The following is an 18755-nucleotide window of genomic DNA, read 5'->3' as shown; positions in this document are numbered from 1 at the left end:
TCGAACTGCCCATAGGTCTCTTCTTCCCTGGCTCTTCTTGGAGCACTAACTAGAATGTGCAGACATTGGCTCAGATTATCTGAGCTGTAGGATCAGCCAGAGAAACACCTGCCGTATTCTCCAAAGTATTTGGCTCCATTAATTAATAACACTGGAGTTTTTTGCTTCTGGATATTAAACACAATTCATCATTCTCGCCCTTGCTCTGGCATTGCACTCACAGATCTCTCGCCTTCCTGACTAGTCACGAGGCTTCTGTTGCATGTTGGGCCTGGGGACCCTTTGTGCCAGAGTCCCTGTTGTGTGTTATTCAGAGCCTATGGTATGCCAGAGCTCTTGTCACACGTTGCATTTCGTTAGTGGGTGAACTAACTTCCTCCCTGTTATCACTTATGAGTGCATTGGGCTTCAGCCCTCTCGCTTGTTCAATAGCTTTATCCCCAGCCATCCCTTCTCTATCTTGAGCTCCTTGTAAATTCTGATGGAGCAAAGAAGGCTTCCCTCTCTCTCTCTCGTCATCTTTCCTTTTGCTTTCTACCCAGGGAGTGTCCTCAGGAGCTGCCATACATCAAGGATAAATGGTAGTGTTAGAACCCTTTGGCCCTGAGATTGGCATGTTAAAGTCCATATAGGACTTTTTGGGCATTTTCTTCTGTTCCTTTTAGACAAACAACCCTCAATAGATGATTAATATTCAGAAGACCAAACCTTCTGCTCCCCAAGCCAAAGTTTCCTACTTCTGCTCTGATTTTGATCACTCACTGTATTCCCAAGTTGTCCTCCCAACTCCAGCAGCTTGACCTTATTGTCCAGGTGTCAGTCTTTTTGCAAATGCTAACACAACATCCAGATTTTAGCTCTTGCCCTTTTGTGATGTGGATCTCCTGCCGCTTCTTTGTTTGGGTTCTCCACTGCCCTGTAGGCCTGAGACCTGATTAGCCCCTCTCCCACCCCATATTAAACAAGTCTTGGGTGAAACTCGAAGTTCACCACTAAAACTGGGGGGGAAAAACCCTTAAATTTAGGGTGTCCTAAATTGAGCAGGTAGCAGCCCCACCTGCAGTATCAGATCCTAGCTAGAAGGAGAAGACCTGGTAGGTCATCTAGCCGGTCTTCTCCATCCTTGGTAGTTCAGTGCAGATTTGTTTTCTTCAGTATTTGTCCAGTCTAGTTGGAAGGTCTCAAGTGATTGGGTTTCCACCATTTCCCTTTTGGAAATTATTCTTCAGCTTAATAGATCTCATTTCCGGATAAATCCCAATCCCCGCTACACCCACACTTTGGTGTTGCTCCATTTTCCCTTCTCTGACTTTCATCCCACTCCATTCCTTCCCTGTCCATCTCTGATTTAATATTTGTCATTGTTTGTTACTGTGCATAGGGCAAAGGAGGCTGATCAGCTAAAGCAGGATCTTCAGGAGGCTCGAGAGTCTGAGCGGAGAGCAAAGCAGAAGCTCTTGGAGATCACCAGCAAGTCATCCTACATGGTAAGAGTGTTTTGTATTTCAGCTCCATTTTTTTCCCAGGAAGAGGGCAGCATCCACTTGAGGGCTTTGAAAGAAGTTGGGCTGTTTTCCATAGTGCCACCTCCTCATCAGGGGGGTTATGAGACTACTTTGTTGTGGAACTCAGTAAGGGGAATTGCAAACTATTTCCTGTGCTCCTCAGCCAAGATCCTCAGATCTGGTGGTCTGCAGTTTAGCAGAGAACAGACTGCTTCACTCTGTCTCCCATCTACCCTTTTTCTTAATACAAGAACAATGTGGTACAAATGAAATTGAAAAGACAACAGATTTAAACTGAATAAAAATTGTGTTTTGTTAACACTGTGGAGACAAATATAAAGTATTGAGGCCAAGGGCTTAGTAGCATTCAAAATAGGATTAAACACTTGTGTGAATAAGGGCATCCTCTGTTTCCTTATATCAGATAAAAATTGATCAGAACCTATAAACATATGCTCCAGGGCATTAACCCAACCTCCCTGTGTTCAGGAAGAAACTTCCCCTGTGAGAGATTACTCTATAACTGCTAAAAGAAAAGGAGTACTTGTGGCACCTTAGAGACTAACCAATTTATTTGAGCATGAGCTTTCGTGAGCTACAGCTCACTTCATCGGATGCAACTGCTAATAACTGCTAGTAAGAGGATTGCACATCTTCCTTTGATGGATCTGGTACTGGTTGCCATTGAAGACCAAATACTGGGTTAAATGACAGTTGTTCTGATCCAGTCTGGCAATTCCTTTCCTCCTGGCTTTGCTTCTTTTGCTGTGAATCTTATTGGGACCTGTGAATGCCATCAAGTGATCTCTACCCTGCAGCATACACCTGGTGGCCTTGCTATCCATCCTGTTGTTTTAGTCCCAAGAGGTGGAAGATCGTAGCTTGAAGGGATGTGAATAGTTTCCACAGATACATCCCATCTTGAGCAATTACCAAACCTTTCACCATTTCAATTTTTCTTTGAAATGCCATCACCTCAAGTAAGTATTTAAACAAGCAGCATGAAGGTGGTTAGAAGTAAATGACTTCTCGTCCACATTTTCCAAAGCTATCTGCAAATGATCAGAAACTTTTAAGAGACTGAGGAGGAGTACTAGTGGCACCGTAGAGACTAACCAATTTATTTGAGCATAAACTTGCATCTGAAGAAGTGAGCAGTAGCTCACGAAAGCTTATGCTCAAATAAATTGGTTAGTCTCTAAGGTGTCACAAGTACTCCTTTTCTTTTTGTGAATACAGACTAACACAGCTGCTACTCTGAAACCTGTCATTATTTTAAGAGACTGCAATGATTAAATGTCTGATACTTCCAGACTTAGGGCCCCTCCACTGAGTGCTAGTTGCCTCTCTGCTTCATAAACCTACTCTTTGAACACAACTAACTTTTTACTACACTATGGACCAACAGGCTGCTGGAGTCCAATAACTCTAATAATGACTTTGTCGTACCCAGATGGTGGAGGATTGTGATTTGCAAGCCCAATGGTCATATCAGCCAAGTACCAACAGCTGTGAGGAGATTGCAGCTCCAAGCTCCCTCAAGCTGGTGGGTCTGTCCTTTGTTAAACCCACAAAGCAGAGACTAGTGAGTTCTCTCCTCTTCTGCACACACGCCTCTGTCTCATTCTGTGCTAATTAGCAGCCAGCGTAGATCTATTTTGCCTATAGAATGGAAGTATAATTAAGGGGAAGATTGTTGGACAGAATCAAGCTTCACTCCATCCCTCCAGCTGCATCTGTCCTAGAGGCATTGAATAGAGAATTGTTTTTCCTGCTGTGTTACGTTGCCTTCCTTCCACATCCCCTCCTTTCCTTAGAGGCAGGGGACCTTCTCCCACCAGAGCTCCCAGTATGGAGAAAGAAATGGAATGCCTCACTCTCCTCCTCAGTTACATTGCAGAGGTTCCCTGTGGATTTGCTGGTGCTCCTGCTTCTGCCCTTTGGGTTAACTCTGCAGGTACCAACACGTCACACCAGCTCAAAGGCTGCTATTTTCCAAGGTGCCAAATGTCAGTAGTATGCGAGTATGGCCATTGTAATTTCATAAGTACAGCAATACTTTGCTATGTACATATTTTTAAAGCTCTCTCTCCTGTCCTTCCGTTGCTGTGCCTGTCTGTTTTGTTTTTCCCATGCGGTCTCTCTCTTGCTGCGCTGCTCTGCTCTGCTGCATGTGTGTTCCAGGGCAGTCAAGTGATATGTACTGAAATCCTGTTCTTGCACATTGCTTCAGCGAGCTGGCTTCTGGTAAGTCCTCCTTCCCTGCCAGCATGCAGAGGGACCCAGCTGGGCAAGAGCCTTCAAAGAAAGAGAATAAGAACATAGTGGCTTAAGGGGGATCAGGAGATGTGTCCCTCAGGTGAATGGTAGCTCTGTCTAGTACACAGTACAGTACCCAGACTTCCTCTCTCTGTTAATCAGCCTGTCCCACTGAACATATTCATTCTTGTCTCATTCCTGTACTTTGGTTACGCAGTCCCTCAACTCCAGAGCCGGCAGGATCCAATACCTCTGTGCTGCCTAAGGAAGGAGAGGAGGAATCATAGAATATCAGGGTTGGAAAGGGCCTCAGGAGGTCATCTAGTCCCTCCCCCTGCTCAAAGCAGGATCAAACCCCAACTAAATCATTGGAGGAGGAGAGCAGGAGGTGGCTAGGCTACAGAAAGGACAGGAGGAGGCTGTTACTATTTTTGTAACTCAGTCTTCCATGAAACAAACTGGTAGCAGATATGCTTTATAAAAGTTGCTAAGTTGTTCTCAGAGCTCTTGAAGCCCATGGCCAGTGTGCTTTTAGGTTTTTTTATGTTACCAAGCAGGGAGAATTAGGCTTATTTAGCGCCAGTATGTGAATTTGAGTCTCAGATCAGCAGGAGTAGGAGGCTTCTTTGCACCATTCTTCAGTGACTCAGTTGGGACTGATTGGCTCCAAAGGGAGTTGTTATCAGGTTCCCATCAGTGGGAAGGCAAGAGGGTCTCTACATAGCTAAGGGGGGAACCCCCTTGAGGCTCTGAGAAGAGCGTGATGGATCCTTTACAATCAGTGATATGCTTTTCAGATGCTACTCTTGATCTCAGCTCTCAGCAGCTGCCTTCACTCCCTCTCCTTGCTTAATGATCTACCCCAGCCCTTTGTTTTTTTCCATTCATGGTACCTCTTGTATCTCATTATTTCAGTGTGCCCTCAGCCTACTTCACTTTCCTTGGATACTGAACACTCCAGGCAGTTCTAAATATTGTCTACCTTTCTTTGATCCTTTTAGCATAACCAGTTCTCCTGTGCTTGCCCCAAGTTTTCCAGCTGGCAAGGACAAAAGATGATGGCAACTTACAGGGCATGACTGTGACATGGCTTTGTCTTCATTCCTTCTGCCAATCAGTGTCTTTCATGCCTTCAGGCACTTAAACCTTACCTCTTGATATGTTTATATTAATAAATATAGACTAACATGCAGACTGTTAGTCTATATTTATTAAGTGCAAGAGACTGGTAGTGCAGCATTAAGGTTGTGCAGTTAAAATCACTTCAAGGGAGGAAAAGCAAAAGTTCTTCGAGTGATGTCCCTTTTTGTGCTCCACTTCAGGTGTCAGTGAGGCCCAGCACCGTCAACTGGAGATTTTCGGCAGCAGTGTCTGTCGGGGCCATGTGTGCATAGTAGTGGTTTTGTGCTGCTGTTGGCACCTTGACTAGTGCACGACCTGACCCCCTCAGTTCCTTCTCAACCATCCTCAGCCTGAGACAGAGCTCTGGGGAAGTGTTCCAATGTCATCTTCTACAAGAAATAGTTTAGATAAGTTAGTTGTATACTTAATAAGAGATTAGTTAGTTCAAAAAAACTTGTTTTCTTACTTCATCATTGTTCGCCCTGGGAACACTCAACTGCCTGAATGATGCTTGGTTCCCCAGGCTTTAAGAGTTGTGGCCCCTGCCGCAAAGCGATGCCGCCGGTCTCCAATGGATACTCCTTGTGTTTCCGATGCCTTGGTGAGTTGCACAACCCTCAAAAGTTTGCTCACTGTAGTAGTCTCAAAGTGAGAACCAGGTGTGACCATGATCTCCACCTCAAACTGATTCTTATGGAGAAATCGCTCCAACCGAACCGGGACAACAGACCTCCCCATCCACTTCGGAATCAACTAAAGACAAGGCTCAGTCCTCGACAGTTTCGAAGAAAAGAGTATCGACCTCTCCGCAGAGAGAACCACAAAAAAAGAGACTTTCTCCTGACAGGTCGCTGTCCTTGGTTCTGACCACCACACAGGTGAGCACCTTTAAGGCACTGGGCACCTCCAGCACTGTCTGTACTGGGCCATCTGCTGAGTCCAAAACAAGAGACACGGAGTCAAGGCATAAACATAGACATGCCTCCTCCACGGCACCAACCGCAGTGGTGTGAGAAACTGCACAGAGACCCTCGCTGACAGTCATGCCGCCACCACCCGCGCCATCGACTTTGTCAGCATCGATGGACAGAGTCCAAGATGGTGCCACCCACACAGGCTAAATCGAGCTGCAAGACACTGGCTCACTCTATGGCTCCATCTAAGACTACATTGTCGGTACCACAAGTACTGCAAGCAATGGCATCACAACAATTTCTCAGTCAAACAGACATTTCAGCCTCCTCAGTACCTCAGTCCCCCTTCTTCAGTACTGATGGCTCTCCAGAATGCATCGCCACAGACCAGCCTATACTGCCTGTTGCACCATCAGTGCTGAGTGACGAAGAGAATGACGAAGAGGAGGAGAGTGCCTTTTCTTCGCAGCATTCCTCCCCTACAGAATGCGGAGTAGCAGGGGGACCCTTTACGGTCTAAAACTCAGCATAGGCACGCAGTCCATCCATGGTATAGACAGCCCTGGATGTGTCCCCCTATGCCAATCCCCATGCAATGGCCACCCTAGGCCCCATAGGCGGCATACAGGGCTCATGATATCTGACCAGTATCTCCACCTACAGGCGAACTCAGATCACCTCCACCATCCCCCAGTCCACAAACCTCAGTAGCCGAGGAGAACACTGAATAAGAGCCCTCTTCATAAGAGCGCTGACAATTGCTCTTCATCGTCAGATGAAGCCATTATGCCACCACCTCTTACTGTGGCATATGATTTCAGTTTCAAGAACTCTTCAAAAGAAATGCATTGAGCAAGGACAGCCCCCTGGAGGAGGTCCAGGACACACAGTACAAACTATTACAGATTTTACAAACCTCGTCCACCTCTAAGATCTTCTTGGCCATAAATGACACTATCCTGGAAACAGCAGAGAAGGTATGGCAAACACGAGCTACCATCCCACCAACGTGCAAGAGGGCAGACGGGAAATATTATGTGCCAGCCAAAGGAATGGATTTACTCTTCTTCCACCCAACCCTCTAGTAGATGAGGCAGCAAACTAACGTGGCAAGCATCCACATTACAGGTCCACTCCACAGGACAAGGACCGCATGAGGCTCGACCTCTTTGGGAGGAAAGTCTATTCCTCAGCAACTTTGCAGTTCAGAGTAGCCAATTACAGTGCTCTCCTACAAAGTACTACCACAATAATTTTGGCAAATTATATGAATTTATCAACAGTCTGCCGGAAGAGAAGCAGGGCCAATTTAGAGCCATATTGATGGAGGGACAACTGGCAGCCAGAAAGGCCTTGCAAGCATCCCTGAACGTCGCTGACACAGCAGCACAAGCAACAGCTACAGTGGTGGTCATGTGTAGGGTGTTACGGCTACAATCTTCAGGAATTCCAAAAGAGTTGCAAGTGAAAGTAGAAGATCTCCCTTTCGATAGGGAAAAATTATTTTCCACCAAAACCAATGAGGTCTTGAGCGACTCTCTGCACACTGGGTATTTACACACGTCCCATCAAACGGAAGCGCTACCAACCATACCCACAACATAGAGACGCATCATTCCAGAGACCCTATGAGACGCAAAGACAAAGACTGAGACCATCTCTGGCTACCAACAGTCTCATCACAGCTGACAGTGAACAAACAGTTTTGAAAGATTGGTCCAGGGTCTGAACAACCTCCCCCACCAGACAGCACCACTGACAAATACATCTCGCTTATTTGGCCATCGATTGCGACCGTTCATGGGCAACAATCACCATGGACTGTTGGGTCTTAGAGGTCAAGATTGGCTATGCTATCCCCTTTACCTCTTGCCCACCCACCTTACTCCTGTCCCCATCCCTCTTCAGGTACTCTTCTCATGAGCACCTTCTATGACAAGAAGTAAACCATCTTCTTCAACTTGGTGCTGTGGAACTATACCTCTGCAATACAGGGGGAAGGGTTTCTACTCCCATTACTTCTTAACCCAGAAGAAAAACTGGGGATGGAGGCCTATCCTAGATCTCAGGATGCTCAACAAGTTCGTCCAATCCCAGAGATTCAAGATGGTCACACTAGGTATGAGAATACCTGCGCTGGAATGTGGGCACTGGTTTTCAGCCCTCAATCTACAAGATGCATATTTCCACATTACCATACACCCAGCTCATAGACAATTCCTGCAATTCACAGTAGGAAGCAACTACTACCAATACAGGGTTCTACCCTTCGGTCTTTCCACTGCACCAAAGGTCTTCTCCAAAACTCTCAGGGTAGTTGCAGCACACCTTTGCAGACAAGGAACAGTGATTTTCCTGTACCTAGACGATTGCCTCTTGAAAGGCCCTACCCAGATGGCAGCGACAGAGATCACCCAGAGAGCCCTCACACTCTTCCGGAACCTAAAACTATAAATAAACATACAAAAGTCAACCCTTGTGTCCGTGCAGCAGTTGGACTTCATCGGGGTGCACCTTGATTCCATACAGGTCAGAACGGCACTACCAATGAACAGATTCATGACAATGATCAACCTCATCTCAGTATTCAACACTAGTCCACAAATCACTGCATGAACCTGCCTGTAATCATTAGGCCATAAGGCAGTTACAACCTTCATAGTAAGACACACAAGACTGAAAATCTCCAATTGACAGCACTGGGATGCACCGACATCTGAAGTGGAGCACCCACAGGGATACACATCTTGAAGAACCTCAGTCACCACACCAGGTGAGTAACCTTTTCTTAAACCGCCTCAGTTTAGTAATCACCGTTTGCGCTGGGAATTTCTCACCTTCACTCGTTAAAAGTTTCAGAGTAGCAGCCATGTTAGTCTGTATTCGCAAAAGGAAAAGGAGTACTTGTGGCACCTTAGAGACTAACAAATTTATTTGAGCATAAGCTTTCGTGAGCTACAGTTCACTTCATCGGATGAATTTGTTAGTCTCTAAGGTGCCACAAGTACTCCTTTTCTTGTCACAAGTGTAACCTAGGTTTACTGCAAATGAGAGACGTGAGATGGGAAAATATTTCCCCCAGATTTGAAGCTGTTGTGCCTGATAGCACTTTGTGTATAATTGGTTTCACTGTTCTTTGCTCCCTATCCATTCTCTGGTGCATATGATCAGTTAGCCTGTTCTTCACCTGCTTAGGTGGCTCTTCCATACAGCAACAGTGAAGAGAGGGAGGATTGTAGTTGTATAACCACAGAAAGTTGGCATGGGAGCTCAGCAGATGTAATATCTGAAACTACTGTTCAAATTTGTAAAACTTGTAATCTAGTAACTTTTTGACAAAGTATTTAAGGGCAAAAAAGGAACCATTATCATCATCTAGTCTGACTTCCTGCATAGGCCAGAAAACTTCATACAGGTAAAGCTGTCCAAAGTGCCTAAGTCCCACTGAAAGTCCATGAGATTCAGGGTCTGTCTACACTGCAGTCAGGAGGTGTGACTGCAGCAAGTGTAGACTTACACAAGCTAGCTTTCAGAGTAGCAGCTGTGTTAGTCTGTATGTGATCTAGCTAGCTTGAATAACAATAGCATTGAAGCCACGGCAGCATGGGCTGAACAACGCTTCTTAGGACACTGGGTATATACCCAAGCAGCTAGCCCACGCTGCCATGGCTTCATTGCTATTGTTGTTCAAGCTAGCTCGATCATGTCTATGCATGCCGCAGTCACACCTTTGATTGCAGTGTAGACATACCCTTAGGCTCTTCAGTCACTTAGGCACTTTTGTCTATTTTGTCTCTCTCTCTGAGATTCTGGAATTTAGAGTCACAGGTGTCCCTTTGAAGAGTCTCACAGCAATATTAACTTGACTGCACTGCACACAAAAGCAGCAGGATAAGCTGTGTGTTGGAAAAGAAACAGGAGTAGGAAATGGTATTTACATTGCATGCACAAAGTGGGTAAATTAACGTAACCCTTGTGCCAGGCCAAGCATCTAGCTTCAGCTGCCTTGTTCTCACTGCTTTTGCTTGTACAATATGTTCCCATTTCAGCTCCAGTTCTTCAGGACAAATGAAATGATGTCTCACTGGATTTGCTCATTGCAAGTGAGGGACAAGCTCCTATTGACTGTGAAGTTTATGCCTATGGCAAGGGAGGGAGGGTTATTGTGCAGAGTAAATCCATTGCTATCCCATCAGACCTACTGCTGCCAGCCTTGGACTAGCTATAACAGTCCTTGGATTATCTTAATCTAGGGAGCAAGGGAGGGAGACCAAGCACAGCATTCTAGTCTGTGAAATTCGCAGACAGTTCCTGCCCTCGGTCCCAGAGTCAATACACACAAAGCATGGCCTTATTCTTGACAGTTATTGTCAAACCTCCCACCAACCTGTAATCCTTTAATAACACCTTTTGCTATGATCCCCCAAGACAAACAAAGTTGGGGCAGGTCAGCCTTTGGCTAGGAGACCTTAAAGGAATAGTGTGTGCAGGAATTGGTGTTGGTGATTTTAGTACATGGCACTCTTTCCTTTGAGTCAATAATGGGCCGGTTCCTCAGCATAATACTAGAGGATGGTGTGTGAGAGATGAGGTGCCATCTTCCAGATGAAGCTTAAAACGGATGTTCTGGCCAATTGTGACAATTGAATATACCATGGAACTTTGCAAGGGTCAGGATGTGTTGTGTCTGAGGTCCTGGCCGATTTCTGATTTGGGTAATTCCATTCTGCCACCCTTTTCTCTGCACTTCCAATTGATTCTTCTGTCATAGAGGGTTTTGTACTAGCACCCTTTGCTTCCTATCCTTAACTGGTATGCAGTTTTACTGTTAAATAGCTGCCGAGTTTCACCCCAGAGGCAGCTGCCTTCCAGCAGTCTTTAGTGATCCTTGTATATATATTAAATAAAAATAATACCTAGCTTTTATATAGTGCTCTTCTTCAATAGATCTCAAAGGTCAGTAGTATTTTCCCCATCTGTAAAATGGGGATACGGAGGCATGGATAGGCAAAGTGACTTGCCCAGGGTCACTCAGCAGGCCAATGGTAGAGCTGGGAATAGAACCCAGGTCCGTTGAGTCACAGTTCAATTCTCTATGCACTGGGCCATGCTGCCTCTCCTAAAGCGCTTAAAGTGTTAGAAATCCTTCAGCATGAAAGGCACTATGTTTAATATAAGTAGTTATCTTTTATTTCCACTGTGGCATATGCTAGGTTCTTCCGATGGTTTTGATAATGAAGGTATGAGTCACATTGTCCCAGCAATACTCTCAGACCCCTGTACACAGTAAATGAGATACTTTCTTGATCAATGTCGTTGGAGGCAGCATAACGTCCTTCAAAAGGGATGCAGTGAATTAGCACATCGCCAGCATTGTCTATGCAGTCAGTGAGCCAGCTCTTCACTAAAGCACAATTATGTAGCTTCTTGTATTACAGGATCAGCCATTGTCTTATCTTTTTAGCTTTCTGCTACAGAATGCTTCCAGATAGCAGTGGCTGTGTGTCCAAAGATGATTAATCTGTGCTTTCTCTTTAGCAGCCCATGAACTCAGGTATGACAGCGCTGCCTGCTGACCTGCCAAGTTTCAACCTCATCAGTGAGAGCCTCTCCTTTGACTTCAAGGATACAGACATGAAGAGACTTTCCATGGAAATAGAGAAAGAGAAGTATGTAGCTTGCTTCAACAGTCTGTGTGCACAAGTCAGAATAGTTCCTTGTCTAGCACAACTGAAAATGAATGTTGTTACGCCTAATGAATTTGGCCTATTGTTCTGAAATGGTAGATCTCTGATTGGTGGCAATGTGAGGCAAAATGGGAAGGCCTCAACATTTCAATCTGCTGGAGCAGTCCAGGCATGTGGTGTAGTTGTTAAGAAACTTAGTCTCCTGTCCTCCAGGATGGGTTCTCTATGTTGCCCTGGTGGAATCCTGATTCATTGAGACGAAGAGCTTAGCAGGATTCAAAACAGGTTTGAACAATGAAACCTGTTCAGTTACCATGTTAAAAAACGGATGGGATATACACTCATCTGCTGTGGACATGAGCTAGCTACTAACTTCTTGGGATTTGAATGAAATTTCCCCTATAGTCTGGTTAGTCCGTAACTATCCATTCTGGGATTTCTTGAACCTCTCAATTATCTGGTGCTGACCACTGTTGGGGTGAGAGATTCAACTAAATGGACCACACTCTGATACGGTATGGCAGTTCCTATGTTTTTACCGTATATGGGAAACTTGAGATACAGAGAGATTAAATGACTTGCCCAAGGCCACAAAGGAGAGGATTAGAGCTGGGATAAGATCTCAGGAGTTTCTAATTTCCAGTCCAGTGCTTAAATCACTAGATCACATCATCCCTCTCTAACCACACAGCTCAAATGATAAGGACAAAAATATTCTGTCTGTGTTGATCCACTGCAGGAATGTCTGCACTCTTCAGGTGCTTGGGTGCAGTTCGTAACAGGGCCTCACGCTTAGCAAGGTAACCGGGGATGTGCTGGTATTTTGCAATCTCTGCATGCTTGGCCATGTGTTTATTGCTTGGGTCTCGGTACTGAGTCACAGTCTTGGTTGCCTAGAGTGTGCTAGGCAATGCATTATGGGAGACAATTAAGGTCAAGAGTGACTAACCATTTTAGGGTTCAGAGTAGCAGCCGTGTTAGTCTGTATTCGCAAAAAGAAAAGGAGTACTTGTGGCACCTTAGAGACTAACAAATTTATTTGAGCATAAGCTTTTGTGAGCTACAGCATCCGACGAAGTGAGCTGTAGCTCACAAAAGCTTATGCTCAAAGAAATTTTAGTCTCTAAGGTGCCACAAGTCCTCCTTTTCTTTTAACCATTTTAGATGCATCAGTTTTTGGGGTCCTTGACACCTTAAGGAGACCTATATTTGAGACAGTGCTGAGCCCCCACCCTCTAAAAATCAGGACTCTTTAAGACATTTTAAGGCACCCAAAATCACTAGTCACTCTTGGTAAATCTGGCCTAGATGAATTGAGAACTTCATACATTTTGGTAGACTGGGTTTATAAATACACTGTAGCGTAAAACAGCATTGTTCAAACCGGTAGCTCTCATTGGAATTGCAGAGGACTAACCAGCATCATGCTGCAGCTACTAGCAGAGATGCGGAGGTGTATAAACATCATCTGGCCATGCTAAACTGGCTATTTTTTCATACCTACATGACATAGTTTTGCTCTTGAATTGGCTATCTGGCATCTATTTTTAATAATGAACAAACTGCTCAGTGTAGTTCATTGAACAGCATAAACTAGTGTAATCAATTTCATGCTCTGGGCATGATGAAATTAAAAGCCCCTATCAGTTGTCATGGAACCACGTAACCACAAGGCTGTGTATTATGTGTGCCAGAGTGGAGTACATGGAGAAGAGCAAGCACCTGCAGGAGCAACTGAACGAATTGAAGACCGAGATTGAGGCGCTGAAACTGAAGGAGAGGGAGACAGCGCTGGATATACTGCACAACGAGAATGCTGACCGAGGCAACAGCAAGCACAACACTATTAAAAAGGTACCCAGGTTCCTACCTTGCCCCTGATGAAATCTTCCTATTTTTTTAAACAGGGCTTAGACTTTGCTCAAGGAGTCAATAATAATATTTTGATTTAGGTGTTTGTCCATGAATGCTTAATCCAGACCACGATTTAGGGAGACTCTGTACAAGAACTCTAGGTAGCTCAGACTGGTGTGTGTGTGTGTTAGTTACAGCTTGTCTTCACTATGGGGGTAAGTGAACCTAAGTTATGCTACTCCAGTTACGTGAATAACCGTAGCTGGAGTCGACATAGCTTAGGTCGACTTACCCCAGTGTTGTCACTGCGCTGTATTGATGGGAGATGCTCTCTGGTCAACATACCTTACTCTTCAGAGAGCTGTACCGGAGAGTGCTCTGCCGTTGATTTAGTGGGACTTCACTAGATCCGCTAAATCTATCCTTGCTACATGGATTGCAGCAGCATGGATCTTCCCTTAGTGAAGACCAGCCCTTAGTCTGGGAACTAGAGAGCCAGGAAAAAACACAAGGGTCTCTTTTTGTCCAGCAGCTTCAATAAAGCATTTTGTTTATATTCATCACAGCTGACTCCTGTCTATTTCCATGCTGTGAGAGATACTACACTATACATTCCTGAATTATGGATCCTAGGTGGAGAAGCCTAGCCTGGATCTAGGCAGCCAGTAGTCTCAACCCTTCCCATCTCATGGGAAGACAAAAGGGGGCAGGTGGGTGTGTCAGGTTGACTGGTCCTAAATCTTGTAAAGCTTTAAAAACTCATAGTAAGATTCTTGAATTGCACCTATTCCATGAGGTAATTGTTCATTACCCCTTGTTTCAAGTCACTATCTGGATCCAGGAGCTACCTGTACTTGGCCAAAGGATTTAAAATGACTCTGCCTTACTGGCATCAGCATTAAGCAAATGAAAAGATCCCAGCAAAACTTATCCCTTTTTAAAAACTGATCCAATTTCTTCTGTTGCTGAGAAACTCTGCTACTCAATCCCCCCAACAGGGGAAATTTTAACAAGGGGCTGATTTTATTATTATTTTTATTATAATGGGAAATCCAAACATAAGGAGTGGCTTCCACCCAGGCTTTCTTACAGTCTTTCTTTTGAAGGGTTTAGAACTCCTAAGATGTGCCAGAGGCTACAATTTAAAGGGGACAATGCCAGTGTTAAAAGTCACACTTTAAAAATTAGATCTTCCCTGTGTTACTAATCCCACCTGAAAGTATTAAAACAAAGCATTTCAATGTTCTGATTTGCTCTGCCTTTCACCATGGAGTGTTTGATTTTACTGTCCCAACTGAATGAGAACAAAGAGTAAAATAATCTAGCAGTTTCACTTCCTAGTTCTCCAGTTCTAGCCCTATGCTGCCTGGGTTTCCAGTTGAGAGAGAGAGAGAGAGATACTGATACTTAAATGCTCACAGACCTTGTGTTTTTAGAGTCTGGAAGCCTTTTTGTTCATATTAGACTTTGATAAAGCTCTCAGTTTACACTGCTGGAGAGTCCCCTTTTAAGCTGAAAATGCTAAATTTGACCTCTGTACACAAATCTCAAAAGCTGTTGGCAGAGAGGAGAGAGAGTCCCATTTGTCTCATTCAGGAAGGTGGCTAGGCATTCATAAATCGTGGGTGAATCGTCATTGCAATCAGGAGGGTCTACTCAGTCTTTGTTCACTAGCTGAAGCTTGAGTCTTGTCCTCTCCGCTTGTCTTCTGAAGTATTTTCTAAGGGGGCAGCAACAGAGAAGCTCTGGCACCACTAGGTCATGTTGCCTAGTGGATAAAACACTGGACAAGGCCTCAGAAAATTGGGGTTCTGTTCCCAGGGCAGCCACTGCCTGCTGCCCTTGGGCAAGTCACTTCACCTGTGCCTCAGTTTCCCCATCTGTAAAATGGGGTTAATGCTACTGACCCGCTTTATAAAGCGCTTTTGAGATCTGCCAACGAACAGCACTACCTAAGAGCTAGGGATTATTGTTATTTATTATCTCAGTCAGTGGAGCAAAGATTTTTAAAAATTGAGTCTGTTAGCAAGAGGCGTTAAAGTAAATACTCAGACAACTTGTTTCATGCCATCTGGGTATGAGGAGGGTTTTAATCTTTACCACTATGACGGAAGTGGAGATTTGAGACACCTGACATAGAAAATTATATCAATAGTTTTTCCCTACTTAACTAATAACCCTCTCACCTCTCCTGGACACTGCTAAACACTCCAGCCCGACGGGCAAACTATACAGATTGCACAAATGACTTGGTGCTGCTCAAATCACAGAGGAATTTGTTTTTTTTTGTTTGTTTGTTTTGTTTTTGTTCATTTTACTTTGCTGGTTTAGCCTCAAGCCCAAGGCAGAAGACCTATCTGCATTTGAGACTTCAAAGTAGGTTATTCCAAGGTACTCTGTGTGTGGTGATGGGATCACCGTCTGTAATACTAACCTGCGCATGAGCTTGCCTGTGAAACATGCTGCTATAGCCAACTGTCAGTGCTGCAGCCCCCAAAGTGCACCATGAGCCTGAGCCACCTCAGCAGTGTGCTTTGCAAGCACAAGAGCCAGTGCTATGTCCCGTCCCACCCTTATGTGGATCAGAAGAGCATGTAATAGACAGCAGGATTGTCATGTCTCATCTTGTTTGTGGGGTTCACAGCTTTTGTCTATTCACTTCTGTCCAAAGTCCTTGGTGGTGTCCTCCTTAATGAAAGCTGAACTGGGACAGTAAGTGGGGAGTGGAATAAATGCGGAATGCCTCACATGCCTGATCCCACTTCACTGCATGTGGGTGGAAATCTCCCAGAGAAATGGATGACCTTTGCAGACTCTGCAGGGTGTTGCAAAGTAAAGTGGAAGTTGCTTCCTCCTCCATTTGCTGCGGATGAAAATTCATGAGTTTAAAAAAAAACAAAAAAAACCAACCTCAACTTAAATTCACTCTTGATGCTGCCACTTGTGCTTCAAAACTGCCCTGTGGAAGCCATGCCTCTGTCTCGGAGCAGAGCAGCCGGTGAACATAGAGTCAGCATCTCTCGGCTGAGAGCTGCTTATTCAAGAGTGGTGTCAAGGGAAACAACTGAAGCCAGCCGGTATCTGGAAGCATCAGCCAGGCAGGCGTGCAGCTAAAGCTAGTCCTGTGAGACTAACACAGTTAGAATTGTTTGCCACAATTGGTACCCAGAGACTGGTATTCTCAGTTTTAAGGGCCGCATTCTCGTTCCTTGTCTGCAGTCCTGTAGAATCCTGGAAATGGAAAAGACCTTTAAGTCCCGTCTTGCCCATCCCATTGGGAGCACAGTTGTTCTCTATAATCCGTTCTCCAGGGCATTAATCCAATCCATTTTTAAATGATTCTGGTAACGGTGCTTCCTCTGGGAACCTGTTTTATTGATGGAATGTTAGCTGAGCAGCAATGTTGCCTTTGTCTCTTTCATAGCAATGCCTACATTTCACAGTGCTAGTACCATGGGGGGGTAGCGTGGCCAGACGAGGAGTCTGGACAGGGAACCAATGAATCTTTCTTTATTGCCCTAATCTCTAGGGGCCAAATTCTGCTCCGTAACAGGCACACCACTCCGTTGCAGTCAGTGGGATCAGAATCTGACCATTGCAGCCTAAACTAACGCTACCATCTCTCAAATTTTGTCTCTTTCTCATCTTTCATCCCTCTGCTGCAATGCTTTTGCCCTACTTCCTCTCCCCGAGTGTACTAATGGCTCCTGCTCAGTTATCACCATGTCTGTTGCCTACAATATGTGCTTTTTTCTAAAGACTTAGCTTCATGGATTAGCCTCGGTCTGTGATGGCATGTATGCAGTTTACTGACTTGTGTGCCTTTGTCAAGATCCTTTTGATACCTCAAACAGCTTCAAAGGTGGTATCTCTCTTTACCATAGCCAAAGAGAAGCAGTTGTGTCCTGATCTTCAGACACCAGAGGGCTGCAGTAGGTCCTGTCGTAGCATTGAAAGAAGAAACTCTGTGACTGCGTGCCACATTAGTAACCTCTCTCAAATGCAAGCAGAAAGCCTCTTGGCAAATTTATTTTGAAATGCAGTGTTCTGTAGTGTTGTGGGGATCAGGTTGGCCTAATACATGAAAGGCCCCTGGTTCAAAACCAGGAAGAGATGCTTCAGTCTTGGGAGGCAGTGCAGCCTGTGGATAGAGCACTGGGATTGGAATCAGGAGACCTGACTTTTTCTGGCTCTGCTGCTCTGTGCCTCAGTTTCCCCATCTGTAAAGTTGGGATAATGGTTCTTTTCAGAGTGCTTAGAGTTGTGTGGATGTGTAAGAGCTAAGTATTATTTGGAATTTGATTTTATCATTGTATTTTAGTTCATTTCCTATTTAATGATACACTATTACTAAAACTGGGGGAAAAGAAAGATGCCCAGAATTTCACCTTTCTGGATGTTCAGTTTTGAGTCATTTTTCCTTCCCTGCCGTATTTTATTTTTCAGATTGATCAGTGTTGTTGCAGGATCTATTTCTGAATCAAAGATGTATGCTCCATGCAAAAAGTAGCAACAGTCAGTGTAGGCAAAAATATTAGTGCTTCTTTTATAAAACAAATAATCTGCAACTCCAGTTTTACATGTGTGAGTGGCATCTATAGGCTGAGTGTGTGGAGAGCATTCTGTTCAGTTAGAGCTCACCCAGAGGGATGATGTGATACAGGTTAAAGTGTTAGCCATAGATCATTCAGTACTGGATCTTGAATCTGCATTGTTAATAGAGTGGTTTGGATGCTTATTTGAGCTGTCCAGACCTCTTGCATCTACACGGCTGGACTGTGAATCATTCAGTCAAGATTTTGTATAAGCAATCTGCTCCTTGCTGCTCCTGGCTGAACTGCAGGTGCCCTAAAAGAAGCCATTCTCATTGTATTTTGGCATTTCCTGCCCTCAGGATCAAAGAGGCCAAAAAAATGAAATGAAAGTGTGTAAAGTGGCATTGAATGACTTCATTCAGATTTTGTCACCCCTCTGAAAGGTTTGGGTCAAGTGTTCAGATAGGGCGGGATGAACATTTGTGTTGGAGCCTGCTGTCCCATCTCTTAATCTGCAGTTATTTTTAAGAAATTCAGTGTCATCTTTTAATTTGAGCAATATCCAGTTGTGGGCACAACACTGGGGTAAAATGAAGCACTGACATCTCTTGAAAGAAATAATCCATTAACTGTAAGAAATTCTGGTTCTGGAAGGAGCCCCTTCTGTAATTAAACCTGATTCACAGCAAATTTTGTTTTTGTGACCTCTGGGTTTTTGTTGCCTGCCTTTGAAGATGCCTGCTAAATTTTTCATGTTTAATTATGTGGTTAACATGCTAATCCCTTTTTATGAGCTCTGTGGGCACAGCACAGGCATCTCATCTGGAAACTGATTTCCTTCCCATGTAGCTTGTTCTCTCTGATGCTGATTGGCTCTAC

General features: G+C 44.6%; 1 protein-coding gene across 7 annotated transcripts in view; it reads left to right on the top strand.

The window, feature by feature from the left end:
• Positions 1-18755, top strand: part of NF2 (NF2, moesin-ezrin-radixin like (MERLIN) tumor suppressor) — a 95424-nt gene that overhangs the window by 62145 nt on the left and 14524 nt on the right. Inside the window, exons 13-17 of one of the 7 annotated variants that reach the window (XM_073313221.2) lie at positions 1382-1487; positions 9850-9903; positions 11339-11469; positions 13182-13341; positions 15673-15717. In XM_073313221.2, coding sequence (XP_073169322.1) covers positions 1382-1487; positions 9850-9903; positions 11339-11469; positions 13182-13341; positions 15673-15708 — 487 coding nt within the window. In that variant the 3' untranslated portion in view covers positions 15709-15717. Of the gene's footprint in view, positions 1-1381; positions 1488-2323; positions 2421-9849; positions 9904-11338; positions 11470-13181; positions 13350-15672; positions 15942-18755 lie in introns of those variants that run through there. The other 6 variants (XM_073313220.2, XM_073313225.2, XM_073313228.2 and 3 more) reach the window with 6 other exon arrangements.

Source organism: Lepidochelys kempii, chromosome 15, assembly GCF_965140285.1.
Source record: "Lepidochelys kempii isolate rLepKem1 chromosome 15, rLepKem1.hap1, whole genome shotgun sequence".
NCBI lineage: Eukaryota > Metazoa > Chordata > Testudines > Cheloniidae > Lepidochelys > Lepidochelys kempii.
Note: the sequence above shows the minus strand (reverse complement) of the source record. Positions and strands in the feature narration are given on the sequence as shown.